Source organism: Aegilops tauschii, chromosome 2, assembly GCF_002575655.3.
Source record: "Aegilops tauschii subsp. strangulata cultivar AL8/78 chromosome 2, Aet v6.0, whole genome shotgun sequence".
NCBI lineage: Eukaryota > Viridiplantae > Streptophyta > Magnoliopsida > Poales > Poaceae > Aegilops > Aegilops tauschii.
The window spans coordinates 64,958,272-64,978,640 of record NC_053036.3 but is presented as its reverse complement, the minus strand read 5'-3'; the positions used below and the strand labels follow the sequence as shown (position 1 = coordinate 64,978,640).

Here is a 20,369-nt window from a genome sequence, read left to right as displayed (position 1 = left end):
ACAGAGGTACGACTCATGTCACAAAGGCGTTTTGAGATGAAACTGCAAGGAGCATATGACATGGTCAGATAGAAATCTACCAAATAATTGAAATCTATAAAATGTGACAATATTATTGACATACACAATGAGAATGAGCCATCTTCCAAAAAAGACATTCGAGGGGGGATAATTCTTAAACCATCTCGGGTTGGTTGACCATCCGAAGCGGGCTCCTTTCTTACCATTCGAAAAGCAAAGCAATCCAATGCATGTATTAGACCACTCCTTATACACGGTCATCGACGTGGCCCCCTCTCCTCCAATCACACTTCTTCATCCCACTACTCTCTAATAGATTCAACGCGCTACCTGGCTCCGTTGTCGACCCGCTACCCCCCCCCCCCCCCCCCCCCCTCACTATGATTGCTCTTGGGATCTGGGCATGGCAACCGATGCATGGTCAATTGGAACATGTCTTCTAGGCTGAAAATTCTCGATCGCTTCGGAGTGTTTGATTTGCATAAGTTTACAGTATTGCGCCTTCGATGGCCGTGGTATGAGTGGAAAAAAGGCGTACTGGGTACGAGTGGGATTAGGCAAACTTGCGATGAGATGGACATGAATCTTTTCTACGCCACCACCACAATCTCGTACTACCTCCCATGGCTATAAGGGGAAAAACTTAATTATGTTGCGCCTACATATTTTGAGATCTCCCTGAGGAGAAATGCGCACATTAAAGATGCATGCATTAGAGACGAGCTTCACAACCATGCTTGGATTGGGAGGATTGACATGAAAATGACTTTTTGATCACGCACATTCAACAATTTTGCAAGCATTGGACAATGCCTGCCCAGGTTCAACTTCAAGGTGACACGGTGGATGATTTTTTTTTTTTTTTGCAACTTCACCACCCTTGAGGAGTCTATTAAGTGACTTCGTCTTACACAACATTAATTATTCGTTGGTGCCTCTTCCGTCATGACATGGCAGGCCATTTGGAACCATTGGACGCCATCCAAGTGCCAAATTTTCACATGGTTTGTCTATATTTGGTCAATGGATTGTCCAAAAAAAATGGGAGGGCCAAGCTGCAGGAAATGCCAACTTTATAGGAGGCAACCACACATAGAATTTGTCCAAATATAGGCCCGCAATCAGAATTTGCGGTGTCATCAAGAGCTGGATTGGTCTTCCGAAGTTTTAGGCAGCTACTTAGGTGGGTTGCCCTAGGTTGACGCTTGGCCGACGACCATGATTCTTGGGAGAGGGCATAGGTGGAAGGCTATGGCATTGTTCGTAATGCTACGCTGCGCTGCATCCTCGACCCCAACACGGCCACGTGCATTGACACGGAGGGCATCATGGAGCACCCCTGGTTCTGCCACGGTGCGAGCGACGGAGGCGAGCAGGAGCAACTGATGCGCGACCACAAGGAGGCGGCGTGGTTCAACGCGGAGTTTGAGGAGGACATGGCCCGGGCCATGACCGCGTTCGACATCTTGGCCTTCTCGCCCGGCTCGGACCTCTCTGGGATGTTCGGCGCTGGGCCGGGCACGGAGCGGGTGTTCGTGGGCGAGCCCGCCACTGTCGTGCTAGCCCAGGTCGAGGAAGCCGGGAGGAAGCGAGGGCACCGCGTGAGGAGGGAAGGGTACCACGCCGGGCCGGTGTACGTGGAGGCGATGGCCGGCGGCATTGTTGCCAAGGTGACTGTGTTTAGGATCGCTGATGCGGTGTCAGTGGTCGAGGTCGTGAAGGGCCACGGTGCGGAGGCTGCGGCGTTCTGGAAGGACTGGCTCGAGCCGGTCGTGAAGCCTCGGACAGTGTGAAAAAGCTACCGAGTGCGAGCCGGGTATCATCTCGCCTCGTCGTGCTGCCGCCACGGGCGTGCGTCGAGATTTTTTTATGGGGATAAAAAGAGTTTTATTTCAAGATGATAGAGTTACATTTGGGAGGCAAGAAAATTTCCAGCACATGGGGACCCTCTATGTAGCCAAACAGCTGTTGTTTTTCTTAAGATTTATTTTCTTCGGGTTGTGTTAAAGTTGCATGCAGCACTACTGCAATATGGCGAGAGGGAAGAATTCTTGCCGGCTCCCGCGATAACGGCCGGGCAGGACGGAAAAGTACAACTGGCTTGGATTGAAAACTGACACAGATCGACTATTTCAGGATCTGACCCTTTTTTTACCGACATGGTCTTTGACGGTAGGGTTACACTGCCTACCGCCATGGTCTATGGCGGTAGAATTTAACTGCGCCATCACATCGTTATGACGTTAAAAATACCCTACCACCAAGGTCTTTGACGGTAGTCCGTTATACCCTACCGCCAGGCTGCTTTGCGGTAGGGTCTGCACTATGTTTGGGTTTGAGGCTTGGAAGTAAACCAATGCCAAAGCGATCTGGACATGTAGCTTTGGCATGTCTTTTCCATTATTCAAAGACATGTCAATCAGTGTGTATGCTTTGCTAGAGTGCAATACTCCTACTACTAGCTGTTGGTTTTTCCTTTTACTCCCTCCGTTTCTTAAATATTTGTTTTTTTAGAAATTTCAAATGAACTACCATATACGAATGTATATAGACATATTTTAGAGTGTAGATTCACTCCTTTTGCTTCGTATTTAATCACTTATTGAAATCTCTAGAATGACAAATATTAAGAACGGAGGCGTATTTTTATTGTCTCCTGAAAAGGCTGCTGCGAGCCGAGAAAAAGACATGCATGCGTAGGAGTAATTTGCAACTCCCCTACCCGCCTAGGCATGTACTGTACATAGCTCACAGCAAGCCAGCGGATGCATGCTTTGACGATTGACATATAGATTATACATGTACAGTTTGATGCAGGGGCTTTGTTTCATCTTCGTTTATTCGGACGGGAGCAGCCTTCGCTCAGTAGCTCGGGGTGTGCAGACAGAAGGCCACAGACAGTATGACGCTATGCAGCATGCATGTGACTTATCCATGCTCGTGCAAAAAAAGGTCGAGCAGGCCTACCGCTTAAGCACATGGCGATAGGGATACACAACCGATCGCCAAAGCCCTGGCGGTAACGTATTTTTTCACGTTAAATAAATATGACGCCGCAGTTAAATTCTACCGTCATTCACTTTGGCGATAGGCAGTGTAACCCTACTGCCGAAGACTATAGCGATAGGAAAAAATGTCAGATCCTGAAATACCTTTAAACCGGGGTCAGATTCTGCTTAAGTTTAAGAAAAAGATCAGAACATCAAATTTGGCCACCTTTGGGCGGCGTGATGAGCCGCCGAGCGATGCGAGCCGGGTTTGCCGCCGGCGCGACCTGAAATTTGATGTTTGGGCGCCGAATTGTTTTCTTGTTTGTGGCCGTGCTAATGGTGCAGTGCGTCGGCACGACGTGTCCTTCTTATTGTATGAATGGGTTAATCCATCGAAATCTTTCTCTCTCGGCGCTACAGGAGAAAGAAGAAGATGATAAATTGTTAACGCTAACATGGGCGTTTAATTTGGATGGTGACTTGACTTGTGTCAAGTGTGCACCGTACGGCCGTTTACCAGAAAAAAAGGAGGGAAGAGCCGTACGGCCGTATCATTTTCGAACCTCGAGGTTGCAACTTGCAACGCGACGTCCGTCTCAACCGATTTGCCGGAGCCACGCCGAGCTAGTGTCAATCATTGCCGGAGCAAGGTGGACACGGTGCCACCGGCGGAGCTCTGCGTCGTGTGAAACCATTGACCCGCGCCAACTCCATGGCCAAGTTGGCCTGCCGAAGCTTCCACGTCCGTCTCCGAACCGAAGCCAGCGCGATGCCTGCCGTTCGCACCGTCGCCCTCGTGTACCGCACCCCGGACGCGCACCCGGAGTCTCCCGTACCGGCGTCGAGATTCCTCCGTGCACGCGGGAACAGCTCTCTGGTGGCAGGTTCGGCACGGCGTACACGGTCTGAGGGTCCCCGTCGACCGGCCACCTAACGTTCGCTCGTCGCCGATTCCCTGGCTTGTCACCGGTGGGGGTGGGTGATAAGCGAGTGGTGCCACGGAGTTCGTGCGTTGTAGTTCAGCTACGAGATCTCAACTGGTCTGGGCGCTGATCATGACCACCATCTGTTGCTCATGCCAGTGCCATGTGCGTTGTTCCAAAGCCCGGTACGTGAGGCCGTGAGGGGACGGAGACAGTGGCACCACCGTGACGGTAAGCCTCGGCGATGCGCCATGCCATGCCGCCGGGATAAGGAAGAAGAGGCTCGGTGATGTGCAGCCGGCGCCTGCCGCGATCGCGACCGGCGACCATTGATCAGCTCAAGTGCGCAGGCCGCTGCATTATTCCGGCGGATCTCGCCCACGAGATGGGGCGATGCGACGACCTGACCCTGACACGGTCGACGGCACGGTTCCGCGTGCGAAACGGGACGGGCTGAAGAAATCGGCTATAGGAACCACACCCACAAGGATTGCAGAGAGCGGACTGACGAGACACGCGAAATCATCCATGCATCACAACGGAGCAGGAACGCGGCCTGTGTTCTAGACGCCAAAACTGGGGATAATCATTCAGAGAGAAGGACGAAAACACCCAACTTGTGGCCACCGATCATCATCAATCAAACTAGGTTACGATGAGCACTAGTACTAGAGCTGTCCATACCAACATAAATCGTGGGTGGGGTGCGCCTCTTGCACTATCATTGTGCTGCTGCCCTATAGTCATGGGTCCTTATCATCAGTCTGACACCTCACCTCTCATAACTGGCGCAAAAGTGTTATTTGTGCATTATGGAAAAGAAGAAGAAAAATGGCGCGAGTGAACGCTGCATCCGCCGCCAATTATTGGCGGCCTCCGTGGTGCATGTGCATCCACACATGGGTTGAGACGTGACGATGGGCTGAGAAGCAGGTTCAGTGATCGACCGAGTGATGCTGCTGACGGGCTTGGAGATGGCGTTTTTGGATCTATGCACTGCACTTCACTTCGCGGACATGGACTGGACAGGCGCGGGTAGCGCTTTGTTATCTTGTTTTAGCCTGTATGGAAGTAACATGCGGCCATGTCCGTTGGGTAGTGATTGGTTATCTTTTATCCAAGAAAAGGGTCCCTATTCGAATCCTTCAGTCTAGAAATATTGGTTATCAACTCGTATCATAAACTCCACAGTTTCTCCATACCCAACCTTCGGTGTTTATAGAAGGAGTTGATTGGCCACCCTGGTGGCGTCATGCATGTGGACCAATCAACATAGTTTACTTAAATGTAAAAAGAGTGACGTAATTTCTCAAAAGGAAAAGGCGCATCAAGCTCATTAACAAAGAAAGTCAATAACCAACTCATCTCATTTTGTTTTGCATTCTCAACGCCCAATTCCACGGGTGTTAAAAAATGTGTGGCCAGTGTGGGCATGACAACGGCCGGAGCTCCCGACAATGTGGTATGCACGCACGGTAGGGCTGTTGGTGAGTCTCCGTCTTGCCAAAAAGCATATTCTGTCATTTCAACGATGAGTTTGCGATACAGATAAACTTCAGCTGAAAAGGACATGTGATAAAAGTGATCCTAAGATGGATGCCCATGCGTTTGACGATGAAGATGCGAATTCGAATAACGCCGTTCCAAGCAGCGTATGAGAGTTCTTGCGTTCCATGATTAAATCATGCATAAAATCAGTAGGCTCAGACTGTGTGAAGTCGTTTCCCAGCTGCCGCGCACAAAAATGAGGTAAATGTGGAGTCAAAGAAGACGATAACAAATTTTTAACGTAGAATGCTTCAAGAAGCAAATGTGATAATTTGTACAGTGACGTTTTTCGGCGTGTGTGGACGCACGGCTGGACGTATTCAGTGATAATGATGCGACCGTATCATTCGAGATGTTGAGCTATCAACTCACATCACATCTTGCCAACAAGGCACATATTGTTAGCCGGCCAGCCCGATACGTACAGCTCATGTCCAGGACACTCGGGCGGTTCGTGACAGCATGTACAGCCATGTCCTCGGACACATCCAGTCGCGTCTGCGAACACTGACCGGGCACGTCTTATTTGTTGGCTTTCGCACCCGCGTCCTTATATCCGAACCCTCAAAATCATACAACCCATGCAAAAGTACGTTAAACACGATCGAACATCGGATCAACATTGCATAGGAGGACAAAAGAAGCATAGTTCGTCGAAGTTCAACGGCAAATCCATACTATAAACAACTTAAAACATAGTTAAAATATAAACAAAACAGGAAAGGGTGAAGGAAATCATCATTTCCTCACCGGCCCCTTCCACTTCCAGTCGTTGGCGCGGCTGTGCCCCTCCCGTGTGTAGGCGTCGACGTGGGGAGGTGCGTCATCGTCGGAGTTGGAGGTGGAGCTGTCCTTCAGGTCGGAGTCGGAGCTGCACCTCATGCCCGACAGCCTGCGGAGCAGGCGGTCCTGCTCCTTCGAATGGCGGGCCGCCTTCGCCTTCGTCGCCGCCTCCTTGTTTGCCTTGCGCTCTGACAATTCGAAGGCGAGTCAGAGCGCCTTGGCATTCTTGCGGCGGAGGCGTCGAGCATCCGCCTCTGTCGTCGTGAGGGAGCGATGGAGGACCTACGCGAGGAGCACGGCCTCGGGGTCGACTGGCGCGCTCGTGCACGAACGGCGTAGGAACATCGCCTCCCCCCGCTCCCTCGCCCGCTGCCGCTCACGCCGGGCTGCACGTGCCCGGATTCGGGCGTCCTCGTGCACGCCGACCCCGGCACGAGGACGCAGCGGTGGCCGGGTACCACTTCCGGACCAGAGGGTGGTGGAGGTGGGCGGCGTACCTGAAGGAGCGGAGCAGAGCTGCCGGAGCCGAGCGGGAAGGGCCGACGACGTTGCCGGCGGTGCGTCGACGAGCGACAAGCGCTGAGGAAGAAGATCCGCCGCGGCCGGGGCCGCCTTGCTCGAGCAGCGACCTCCTCAAGGCGATGCAGAGGGTCATCTTCTCCACATCGATGTTCGAGCCGTCGAATTCTGCACCGGGGCCACCGCTGCTTCCATCGCCAGCCATCGGATCGGAGGCCAGGGGATCGAAAGTGAAGTCGACGGAGAGGAGGGGGAAGTGGAGTTGGATTGACCGACGGGGTGGGCCAGGCTGACGTGGCGAACGCGCCCGGTCGGTCTCATATCCGCACATATTTGGACTAGATATGAGGCGCGCCGGACGGACATCCGTTTAAGGCGCCTGTCTTGATCGTTCGGTCAGTGACCGGGCCCGGGCATTTGAGGGGCGATTTGTGATGGCCGCTGTAGATGCTCTGAGGGGTTGTCAGGTTGACTACCTGCGACGCGCCTGGCCCGATGGAGACACCGGCACCACCGCGACGGCCAACCTCCATGGCGCCCGGATAAGGATGAAGAGGCTCGGTGCCGTGCACGCTTGTTCCTGCCGCGGCAGCGATCGATCGGGGGCCAGCCTGCCGCGGATTAGCTGAAGTACGGAGCTTAATTACGCCGCAGCATTTTTCCGGTGAATTTCACTCACGAGGCCACGGCATGGGCCGATGCGATGACCTGACCCGGGCGCTATACAACCGTAAATTGTTAAAAACAAAAGCGCAGACTGACAAAACACGGGGAATCATCCATGCATCACAAACGGAGGAGGAATGCAAAAACTAACGGTAATCATTCAGAAAAAGAGGACGAAAACGCACCGAACTTGTGGCCACCGATCATCATCAATCAAACTAGGTTACGATTAATGCTACTGCTAGAGTTGTCCATGCTAAGCGGCAGCAAAATCCTTATGTGGAGTGTCCCTCTTGCACTGCTGCACCCCTATCATTGTACTACTGCTGCCCTATAGCCATAGCCATGGGTCCTTATCATCAGTCGGACACCTCACCTCTCATAATTTGCACAAAATATTGTTGTTTTTGCACAATCAAAAAGAAAAAAAAAGTGGCGCAAGTGACGATCGGTGCGAACGCTTCTCCGCCACCAATTATTGCCTGGTGCATCCCCACATGGGTGAAAATCGGGTGAACCAATGGGACGGGATGAGATGACGGGCTGAAGCAGGTTCAGTGATGGAGTGAGTGCTCAGACAGAGCAACTCTAGCAGACCTCGCAAAAACTTGACCCGCAAAACGCGTTTGCAGTTTCACGATGACCGCGTTTGCGGATCGAAAACTAGCGCGGCCGAATAGATACTGTAAAACAAACTGTAAAACTGAAATAAAGAGCTCCTTCCTCTAGTCCGGCCGTTGCCGCCCCTTCCTCCAGCCGGCCACGCCTAACCCCGTCGGCCGCGCCCCGTCGCCCGCAGGCCATGCCCCGTCGCCCGTCGGCCGCGCCCCATCGCCCATCGGTCGCGCCTCGTCCTTGCCGGTCACGCCCCATCACCGCGCCGGTCGCGCCCAGCCTCGCCGGCCACGCCCCGTCGCCTCTGTCGTCCGCGCCCAGCCTTGCCGGCCACGCCCCGTCGCCTCCGTCGTCCGCGCCTTGCTCTATTGCCAGGCGAGCCGTGCCCCTTTGCCTGCCGCGTCGGGAGGATTCCGGCGGCCAGGCTGAGGTCATAGGAGGCCACGACGATGTCGAGCTCGTCCAATTCAAACCAGCGGCGCTCGATTGCGGCGTCTAGCGGCCTTTTCCGATGTGCGGTGATGAATTCCGGCGAGTTTAGGGCGGATTCCGGCAAACTCCGCGGCGACGTGTTTGCTCCGACGAGGTTTGACCGGTATACGGGCCCCCCTATATTCGGCCTTCCAACCTCCAAAGATAAGGGTTTCAGGTGTGCATTTGCGGTGGGCCTTAAAAATTTTACGGGTTGGACTACTTTTACGGTTTCTGTTCTGGACACTTTTTTTGCCCAAAACTGTAAAACGCAATTTTTTTACGGGTTTGACCACTTATGCGGGGTGTGCTAGAGATGCTCTGACGAACTTGGGGATAGTGCCAAGTAACATGTGGCCATGTGATGTAAACTTATCAGCGACCGTTGGTGATGAGTGGATATGTTTTATCCAAGAAGATGGCTCCAAAATGGAATTCTTGGGTCCAAAATGTTGTAGGAGTACCAGCTTGGTGGCGGTGGTGCAGCAGTAACAACAAACTCCCCGGTGTGGCTTCAATAAGAAAGTGGTGCCCTTTCTATGATAATTTAAAGAGCAGCTCGCCTGTCGATTTCTTAAGAAAGAAAAGGTGATGTCAATGGTATCAAGCTCATTAACAACGCAAGTCAATGACCAAATCTGTATTTTATTTTGCAGTCTCAACTCCTAAGTTCAGGGGTGTTTTAACTATGTATGGCCAGTGTGGCATGGCAATGTCTGAAGGTCCCGACAATGTGGCATGCACGCACGCTATCAAGGTCGCACGGTAGGGTTGTTCGCGCGTCTCCCTCTTGCCAAGAAGCAAATATGCAGCACAACATATCCTGTAATTCCAACGATAAATTTATGATACAGATAAACTTCAGCAGAAAAAGACATGAAAAAAAAGCGACCCTTAGGCTGGATGCCCATGTTCGGGCCATGCTTGAATTGACTCATCCAGTAAAATCAGTCAGTCAGCTCAGGCTGTGAAATCATCTCCCACACATGAAAAAGGAGGTAGCAAGTAGAGTTAAGGAAGACGAGAACAATCTCGCATGACAAGAACAAATCGTTAACGCAAACTCGTTTCAAAAAGCCAAGTTCTTAACCACACGTGTTTAATTCGGATAGTGACTTGTCCCTCAATTTTTCTTTCTTTTTTTGATAGTGATGACTTGTATTGGTGAGGGCCGGGTGTATGGATGGACATTTTCGGTGATAATGCTCTGACCGTATCATTCAAGATGTCGAGCTATCAACTGGCCCTCTCGCCAACCATCTGAGCGATGGCGGTACGCATAATTTTCCAGCCAGGGAGGCTAGCAGAGGTACTACAACTCTTGTCACAAAGTTAGCAATTTCGTGCAGTTTGGCCATCCCACTTTTTCCGAGCAAAATCTTCTTTACTGATGAGATGAAGCGGAGGCATTGCACAGTTTCAGCACCAAGTTCCTGAATGCAAGCAAGTCCACGCGAAAACGACATGAAGCGGTACACGTACATGGCAGCAAGGAGGCGAATTCCAGTACAACTTTTTAAGCCTACATTTCTTGAAGCCATGGATGAATTGGCCATCAAAATCGGTCAGACACAGAAGGAGGAAGACGATGACAAATTGTTGGCGCGATCGGGCACGTCTGGTTTGGATTGCGACTTGTGCTAGACTGTTTGGTGTGCACCGTACACTGGGATGGGGTGCCAGCTGGCCGGGGAAACCCGTACGGCTGATCATGGGGCGGCCGTATCATTCGTTCGCAATGTCGAGCTATCAGCTACTCTGTCACCAGCCATATGAACGTGTACAGCTCATTTCGCGGGGCATCTTGAGGTGAAACTCCGAGGAGCATATCACATGGCGACAGAGGAATCCGCTGAATAATTGGACGCTGTCGTCCACGGAAACTCGTCAAAATCTTACCGTGGCATTTGATTTGAGGCACACAGCGAGTCCGGCGGCTGGCGCACGATTAATTTGGTCACCGCATTTCTGGTTGCACGTACGCCGCAATAATCTGTAGTGTTTATTATGTGGTTGACTAACCAGGCATTGCCTATTCGGTGGAGACGTTGACACTTGGAACAGCTCGACGGCAACGTAGTTGGGAAGACAGACTTGGGATTGCTCTGCATTTTCTGTAGTAAATGTCACAATGAGATGGGTGCTGGTTTCGCTTTGTTCCGTTAGAGGTCTAAAGCGGGACTTGACAAATCAGCCTCTTAAACGCCCGCGAACGCGATCGGACGCGTTCACGGACAGTGACCGGTCACGTCTCAAATTAGCAGCACTACATCCGTCTCTCATATTTCATCCCCTAGACCCATACGAAGCATGCAAAGAAATTCTACATACTACCCTAACTAGTCTTCGCCGTCGGAGATGTCCACGACGATGGTGCCGAGCACCGGCTGGACGGGCGGGTAGGTGGCCTCCGGCTCATCCTCCTCCTGCTCGACCTCATTCATGTAGGCGAGCATCTCCGCCTCCTTTGCAGCCTCATGCGCCTCCATCTCCTGCCGGCTGGCCTCCGCAGTCGACTCCGACCAAAGGGAATCGAGGATGGCCTGCAAATCGGCGCGTCAGCGTCCCCCACATCCTCCTGCTCCTCCTCATCGTCGTCGTCCTCCTCCTCATCGTCGTCGTCGTCCTCCTCCTCCAGATCCACTGCATCCGGAGGTAGCCCCATGGCAATCCGGGCTTCGCGCCTATCCCGAATCTGCTCAAGGAGTTCGAGCCAGCACTCCAGCGTCAGAAATTTTTCGCTCCTCACCTGGCAGCATGGGAGCGTGGCTACTAGGCGTACGGGGGGAGTGGAAAGTGGCGGCGGCGGCGAACAGGAGGAGGAGAAAAATGTGGATAGATGGTAGGGTTTCGGTGTCGCCAGTCGACTTAAATAGCCGGGCTAGGCACGACGCGCCCCGCAGGAGCTGCGCCATGCGGGGCCACCGGTCTGACGGAGGAGACGAGCTTCAGACCGCCAGGTTTCAAGGCGTTTCTGGCTGGGACCCCTTCGTCAGTCCAACGTGGCGGGCGTGTCCGGGCGCCCCCATATCCGCCTCATATTTAGGTTGGATAAGAGGGGTGCCGGTCAGCCGGGCGTTTGAGGGCAGTTTGAGTGGGACGTCTAGGTCAAAATATCGTGACCGGACAGTGACCGAGCGACCCGCCCGAACGTATGAGGCGGGTTTGAGGCGCTCGGCTGTAGATGCTCTTATACTACGCATGTGATTGAAAGTGGAACCCGGTTTGTTTTTTCCTTTTTCTTTCTGATCGTATGGGAAAGGAATGTCACGACGAGATCCAGATATATGCAGAAAAGGCTAATTTTAATATGGTCCCTCTTACGTCCTCTTTTCACATAATAGATAAGAAGGTAAGAGTTAATCAGACCACTTCTTAAAACGCCAGCTGTATTCATTTTCCCCTACTAGAAGTAGAAAAACATCTGTTTTCACGAAAGGAAAACGAAACAACTACACGCCAATGAGTGTAGTAGACGGCAAACAAACAAGATTCCACTATCTAGTGACCACAAAAATAAAATGATGCGCATCAATGAGAGCCAGAGTAACATCGTCACTCCTTAAACCGCCTAGTGAGTGTTGAATAGCATTCTCATGGTTCAAAAATCAGACAAATAAAAAAATCTAGCAAAAAATTTAGGCATGGAACGATGCAGAAAAAGAGGAAATTAAAGCCTCACAATTTTTTTAGAAACATTAAAGTCTCATAAGTGTTCCCGGCAAAAAAAAAAGCCTCACGAGTGTTTTTCTTTTTCAGAAATAATAAAGTCACACAAGTGACAGGGCTTGCCATGCTGCTGGTGGAGCAAGCCCTACGGCAACACCGTGGGAAATATCTGATACTCCCATCCCTAGGGTGCTCCCGGTGCTCCAAACTCGATAGCACATTTTAAATGTTTAAAAAATTCTAAAAAATACAGCACATTGACACATCAACTTATGTTGTTAAAAAAATTCAAATCAAAATGCAAAACATTGCTCCAGATAAAAAAATGACAAAATGGATATCAATGTGATAATGGGCCTAATCTAAAGCCCAACTTATGTTGTCCTATTTACTGTCGAATTTGTCATTTATGTTTCTCAAGCTATGTTTCGAATTTTGATTTCATATTTTTTGACAACATACTTTGATGTTGCGTCAATGTGATGGATTTTTTTTAGAATTTTTCAAACACTTAAAAATGTGCTACCGAGTTTTGGAGCACCGGAAGCACCCTCGGGGTGGGAGTACCATATATTTCCCCGGCAACACCGGTACAACAAAATTTGCAAAAAAAAAGCCAACCTGTCGCAAAGGCAGGGACTGACAAAGCCAGCCCATCAAGGATAGACTGGGGACTGGGTGTGGCGGTTAATTTTATTTCTATTCTTTTTCGGTTTCTTAATTTTTTTTACTGTTTTTGGTTTTTAAAATTTTGTCCCCTTTCTAGAAAAAATTGAAACTTTGAATAAATTATTCATAGTGTCCAAAATTCATTTAGTCTTTGAATTAATAAATTTGTTTGGAATGTCAAAAGATGTTCACAAATTAAAAAAATGTTCAAGTAATTAAAAAACATTCTGTTCTAAAAACATATACCGAATTTAATATTTCATTCCCATTTAAAACATGAATTAATTTTGAAAATACGAACAATTTTCTGAAATTTAAAACATTTCTTAAAAAAGCGAGTTGTTTTTTAAACATATGTTTTTTCAAAATTGTGAACATTTACTTAAAATTCCAAAACTTTTGAACATTATTGGAACATAAGAAACGAACATTTTTTTCCAAAAATTATCAACTTTTTTGGAAACATGAAAGATTTTTTAATTCACCAGCATTTTTTAAATTTTCGTCAAAATAAACAAATATTGTGAAAAATGCGAATTTTTTACAAAACGTGAAAATAAATTCAGTTTTTTTTAAACAATTGGAATTCTAACATTTTTCAAAAACACAAACAATTTTTAAAATTTCGGAAAAAGTCTTTAAAGGATTGAATTGTTCTACATTAGTGATATTTAAAAAAAAGGGAGAAAGGAGAAAACAGAAAATATAGAAACATAATAAAAAGGAAAAGGAAAGAGGAGAAAAAGAAAGAAGTAGCCTCTGCGTTTGGCAAAATGGTCTATCCTTGGATGCATAACCCTGTATGAATTGGCTCCTATTTGCATTCCGCGGCATATAGGATTTTCCGCGCTGCATATTAAATCTCTTGGTGGGAGAGCAGAGAGCAGCTAGTTAACGAGCACTCCTTCAGGAGCCTCGCAACGATCAGTGCCACTTGGCGCACTCTTAGCCATTCACCACGTGTCGCACTTTGGGCGCTCCCTCCGGTTTTTTTTTTCGCACGCGTTTTTGGCTTTTAAAATGGTTTTTTCGACGTTTTGGTTTTCCACCTGTCTTCCTTAGCTTTCCAATAAAAAAATTAGAAAAAAATATTTTTGCACGAAAAAACGCGTTTTTTTTCTTTTTACTTTCGCGAGAGTCACGGTTTTGCTTCCGCGAGAGGCATGGTTTTGCTTTTGCGAGAGTCACGGCCGTGCCTCTCGAAAACGAAAAAAATGCATTTTCTATTTTTTCGCAAGAGTCACGGTTTTACTTCCGCAAGAGGAACGGTTGTGCTTTCACGAGAGTCACCGCCGTGCCTCGTTGGAAACGGAAAAAAACACATTTTCTTTTTTTTTTCCTTCTGCGAGAGTCACGGTTTTGCTTCAGTGGGAGGCACGGTTGTGATTTCGTGAGAGGCACGGGCGTGCCTCTTTCGGAAAGGGAAAAAACCCGTGCTCCCGATTTGGTATTTTCATCCGTTTTTTTGTAAAAAAAGTTCGTTAAAACCTATCAACATGGGATCTAGTTTTGAAGATCTCGACGTGAGGAATCCAACGATGAAAGTGGTTCGAGATTTGGATGCATGGTTTGAGAGATAAAACGTTTTGAATAAACGGATCTACAAAAAAAGGGAAAACTCTCAGGTTGCGACAAGTGTCGCGCTGCATGTGCACCATTTGTCGCAACCAGGGGAATTGAACTGATCTTTGCAACGAGTACTCCTCAATTAGTGATTTCGGGGAGAGCAAGCATCCCTTCTCCGCGAGCGACCTGCTACTGGGCCAGTAAAATAGGGCTCTTTCGATCGTTAGTTCATTTCTTTTTCGTCATCTCTAGGTTTTTCATTTTTGTTTTTATTTTGAAATATTGAAAACTTTACGTTACTCAAATTTAAAACAATATTTATACAGTCTAAAACGTTCGTGTCTTTTTTGGAATTTGTGTTGTTAAATAATAATCGTCCCATTTGAAAAATATTTTAACATTTAAAAAACGGTTGCCATATTTTTAGAAAAATAGGTAACGTAAAAATAACTATTCACATAATTTTGTGAAAATTGTGTCATACCATTAAAAAATAGTCATGACATTTAAGAACAACTTTTGCTCGTATAAAATTATAATTTCGCTATTTTTAGAAAATATTAATACAACGTAAAAAAATGTCCGTATAATTTTAGGAGAATGTTTTGCACCATTTCAAAAATTGCGCATGAGGTTTCAACATTATGTTAATTACAGTTTCCAAACATGTTATACGATGTAAATATAATGTTCTAGTAAGCTAGAAAAATATTCAATTTTTTTGAAATGTTTATATTTAATTTGAAAAGTGTTCAAACTTGTATTTGAAAAATGTCCTGGACATATTATATAAATGTTCAACAGTTTCACATGAATACGAAAATAGAAGACAAGTATTTTAGAAGTCGACAAGTGTTAAATAAAATAGTAAAAATAATAAGAAATAAATAGTGTGAAAACTGATTAAATAACTCATTTTAAGAAAGAAGGAAAACACCGCAAGGAAGCTTCCAAAACTGCCCTAGATAGTAGCCGGCTCGCTAGCCTCACGGCAGAGGCGAGACGGGCGTGATATAGCTCTAGCATCTCTGTTTCCAGCTTACACTGAGATTGGCTGTTTTTTTTTTTTAACATCAGTACAGACATAAGCGCTCATATGCACGTGTATACACTTATCCCTATGAACGCACACACGCATACTCTACCCCTATGAGCACCTCCGAAAGACTGAGCCGGCATATCATCTTGAGATTTACGAAGTCACCGTAGGCGCCTCGTCGTCGATGGGAACGTCTCCCACTGAATGCGCATCACCGAAAATTCTGAAATAAATCCAGGAATAAATGCGAGCACCAGAATTTGAACCCGCTGGGTATACCACAGTCCCTCTAACCATCCAACCACAGGTTGGTTCGACTAAGATTGGTTGGTAGCATGCCATTGCATGACCTAGTACAGGCCCAAACAGGGGAAGTTGACCCGTGCCAACGGGCCATGTTCTTACGTGCAAACCTCTATCCTACAGTTGAAATGACATGATGTCGCTAAATCACGTAGAGAAAGCATCAAGGAATTGCCCGTTTCACATGCTAGGAGTTGTACTTGATTCTGTCGATTTCTTTGCAATTTTATCCCATTGATTGTCCAGTTTTATGTATAAATAAATATGCGATGAAATAAAATCAAATATTTCAAAAAAAATATAGTAATTTTAAAAGGTGATTGTGCATTTTAAAGATATTCATGAGTTTTTAAAAATTAGTCATGAAAAATTGAAAAAAGATGAAAAGTTTAAGAGCAAAAAGAAAACCAGAAAGAAAAATCATCATAAACAACCCGAATGATCATGGTTACCCTTTCAAGAACAAAAAATGACTACCCTTTCAAAGAACAAAAGTGTGCAATAGAAAGTTACACCCACATAGCGTATTTTGTGGGCTTGAGGCCCAGCTCGAACGTTGCGAGTTACTGATTCGGATCTGTATCCAAGAATATTTTATTGCATAAAAATTTAAAATACATCAACAATTTCTGAAAACATGTGAACATTTTAAAAAAATTACAGTATTATATATTTTTAAAATATATTGGTTATATATTTCAATAAAATCACCGTGTGCATGTATTTGAAAAAATTTCCATCCTGTGTTAAAAAATGCTCACCCAAATAAAAAGTGTTCACCTTGTATTTGAAGAAATGTTCATCGTGCGTAAAAAAATCCTCATATTTTATTTAAAGAGTATTTCATGTATAAAAAACTAACGCTCATAATTGAAATATAAAATAAAAAGTGAAACCTTAAAGAAAAGTAACAGAACTGGAAGAAAACCAGGAAAATAAAGGAATTGCCATTATCAGAGGCGAACAAAAGGACTCCAGAAATTCGGCGAACTCGTAGAGATATTCCTGACCGTAGTCGGGCTGGCCAAACTTGCTCGCCCCTTGGTGTTACAACATCTTTGTTATGGGCAATTCGTTTTTATTTCATAAAGCAACAAAATGTTGAACTTTCGCATATTGACATCGACGTGAGTTAGCTACTGAGCCCATTTAGTTAGTCATGTTGCCTTGGGATTCTGTTTTGGAAAAGTTCTAGCTCTATTTTCTTACGTTTTTAAGAATAATTTAGAAGGTTTTTCACTGTTTTTCATTTCCTCTACCTTTTTACCTAGGGTTTTGGGGTTTTTTTTATACCTCCTTTCGTTTCTTCCCTTGTTTTAATTGTTTTTCAAAAAATATTCACTGCTTTATAAGATGTTCCAGTTTCTAAGAATATTGATATTTTAGGAAATCTTCATGTTTTTCTATATAGTATGCACTTATTTAAAACATTACAGAGATTTTTTAAAAGATGTTCACAAGAGTTTTAAAAAGTTCACATTTCTTTAAAAAATCAAGTTTCAAATGTACTCATAAAATTTTAAATTCTTCACAAATTGGAAAAATGGTAGTGCAATAAAATTTGTCTTGAATTTTAAAAAATCTTCAATGATTTAAAAAATGCTTGTGGATTTGAAAAAAATCAGACATTTGAGAAATATAAGAAAATTTTAACAATGTTCATGAATATTAAAAATGTTTGCAAATTCCCAAATGTTTGGGAATTCAAGAACTATACGAAAATTTGTTAAATGCTCATAAATTCATAAAATCTTCATGAATTTGGAAAGTGTTCAAGAACTTTGCCCATGGGAGAGAGAAATGTAGTACTAAATGTAGAACTTATATGAATGTATGGCAACTTATGTTCAGTAATGAAAAAGCTAGATTTCTATCAATGGATTTGCATTCTCAATAATGTTTCAGCTAGAAGCAATGGGTTTGAAAAAATGAATATTTTTTGTTGTATTATGTCTCTTCATGTTCCAATCATTTGAACAGGAGGGACATTAGATTTTTGAATTAGAATCCGGCCTTGTCAAATTAGTAAATGGAACCATTATCTTGAAAGGAATCATAGGAATTTACCCAAGATAACTACACATTAGTGAAGTACCTTGATTTATCTATTGACGTTGAAGTTGATATGTTGATGTATGATACTGGTGAAGCACACAAGCAATCGCAGTCTCTTGTGGATTCAATAGCCGTGGAATAGAACACCCTAGTCTTACTCGTGCGATACAGTGGAATCAGAAAGAGCCGAGAAGCGAGAGGCGGTGGTGCAGGGTCATACAGAGCCACAAATGAAATTACAAGGAGAATAAATCGATAGGAAATTAATTGCTTGATCTCCATCAAGCCACAAGCTATGCTTTCCCATGTTAGTCATTTGTGCTAGAAGGTTGCCGCATTGGGCCCCAAGCAATTTGGCATTAAAAAGACATAAGACAACAAACATGTCACAATTATACATACAAAATAATATCATAAGGGGGGAGGGGGCAACGCGATGGGCTGTCTAACCCCTGCTGGCACCCTTGTCTCTGCCTAGGACTTAGGCATGCTTGCATTTGAGAAATTTCAAGTCGTCGTTTTCCTTATTAGTATTTATTTGGGCTTGTGATACTTTTGTTTATTAATTATACCTTGTGGGTGTGAGCCGCTCTTTATGGTTGTAAGACTTTACAATGCTATGTCACCTATGTCATGACTTTATGCTATGCTTAATTTCATTTATGATCATTTCATGACATCTCATGCATATTTTATTATATACGGTTGCTCTCAAACCACACCTCTTATATGTAATCTTTGCACCGTATTGTTTATATTTTGGTCACATGTGTTGGGGAACGCAGTATTTCAAAAAATTTACGTACGATCACGCAAGATCTATCTAGGAGATGCATAGCAATGAGCGGGAGAGTGTGTCCACGTACCCTCGTAGACCGAAAGCGGAAGTGTTTAGTAACGCGGTTGATGTAGTCGAACATCTTCACGATCCAACCGATCCAAGTACCGAACGTACGACACCTCCGAGTTCTGCACACGTTCAGCTCGATGACGTCCCTCGAACTCTTGATCCAGCAGAGGGTCGAGGGAGAGTTTCGTCAGCACGACGGCATGGTGACGCTGATGGTGATGTGATCCGCGCAGGGCTTCGCCTAAGCACTACGACGCTATGACCGGAGGAGCAAACTGTGGAGAGAGGAGCTGCACACGGCTTGGAACAATTGTTGTGTCTCCAAGGGGTGCCCTGCCCACGTCTATAAAGGAGGGAGAGGGAGGAGGCCGGCCACCAGGGGCGCGCCAAGGAGAGGGAAGTCCTACTAGGACTCCAGTCCTAGTAGGATTCGGCCCCACCTTTTTTTCCTTCTACCAGAGGGGGAAAAGGGGAAGGAGAGGGAGTTGGAGAAGGAAAGGGGGTGGCGCCCCCTTTCCCTAGTCCAATTCGGCCTCTTCCCTCGTGGGGGGGGGGGGGGGGCACCAGCCCCTTGTGGGCTGGTTAGCCTACCTCCTATGGCCCATATGGCCCATATCTTTCCCGGGGGTTCCGGTAACCCCTCTAGTACTCCGGTATGTACCCGATATACTTCGAAACCCTTCTGGTGTCCGAATACTACTTTCCAATATATCAATATTTACCTCTCGACCATTTTGAGACTCCTCTTCATGTCCGTGGTCCCATCCGGGACTCCAAACAAACTTCGGTCACCAAAACACATAACTCATAATACAAATCGTCATCGAATGTTAAGCGTGCGGACCCTACGGGTTCGAGAACTATGTAGACATGACCGAGACACATCTCCGGTCAATAACCAATAGCGGAACCTGGATGCTCATATTGGCTCCTACATATTCTATGAAGATCTTTATCGGTAAAACCGCATAACAATATACGTTATTCCCTTTGTCATCGATATGTTACTTGCCCGAGATTTGATTGTCGGTATCATCATACCTAGTTCAATCTCGTTACCGACAAGTCTCTTTACTCGTTCCGTAGTGCATCATCCCGTAACTAACTCATTAGCCACATTGCTTGCAAGGCTTTATAGTGATGTGCATTACCGAGAGGGCCCTGATACGTCTCCAACGTATCTATAATTTTTTATTGTTCCATCTTATTATATTATCTATTTTGGATGTTTAATGGGCTTTAATATACCTTTTTATATTATTTTTGGGACTAACCTAGGTACCGAAGGCCCAGTGCAAATTGCTGTTTTTTGCCTATTTCAGTGTTCCGCAGAAAAGGAATATCAAACGGAATGAAACCTTCGCGAGGATCTTTTTTGAAACAAACGCAATCCAGGAGACTTGGAGTGGAGGTCAAGGAAGCCACAAGGCGGCCACGAGGTAGGAGGGCGCGCCCCCCACTCTCGTGGGCCCCTCGCAGCTCCACCGACCTACTTGTTTCGCCTATATATACTCTTATACCCTGAAAATATCGGGGGAGGCCACGAAACCACTTTTCCACCGCATGTCTATGGTCAGGAAACATAACCATCTTTGATCAACGAGCTAGTCAAGTAGAGGCATACTAGGGACACTCTGTTTTGTCTATGTATTCACACATGAACTAAGTTTCCGGTTAATACA

General features: G+C 46.2%; 1 protein-coding gene across 1 annotated transcript; it reads left to right on the top strand.

Annotated features, from left to right (window-relative positions):
• Positions 1–973: 973 nt before the first annotated feature.
• Positions 974–1,855, top strand: LOC109765702 (CBL-interacting protein kinase 29-like). The gene has a single exon (XM_020324485.3). The coding sequence runs from the start codon at positions 1,350–1,352 to the stop codon at positions 1,812–1,814; it is 465 nt and encodes a 154-aa protein (XP_020180074.2). The 5' UTR covers positions 974–1,349; the 3' UTR covers positions 1,815–1,855.
• Positions 1,856–20,369: the final 18,514 nt, after the last annotated feature.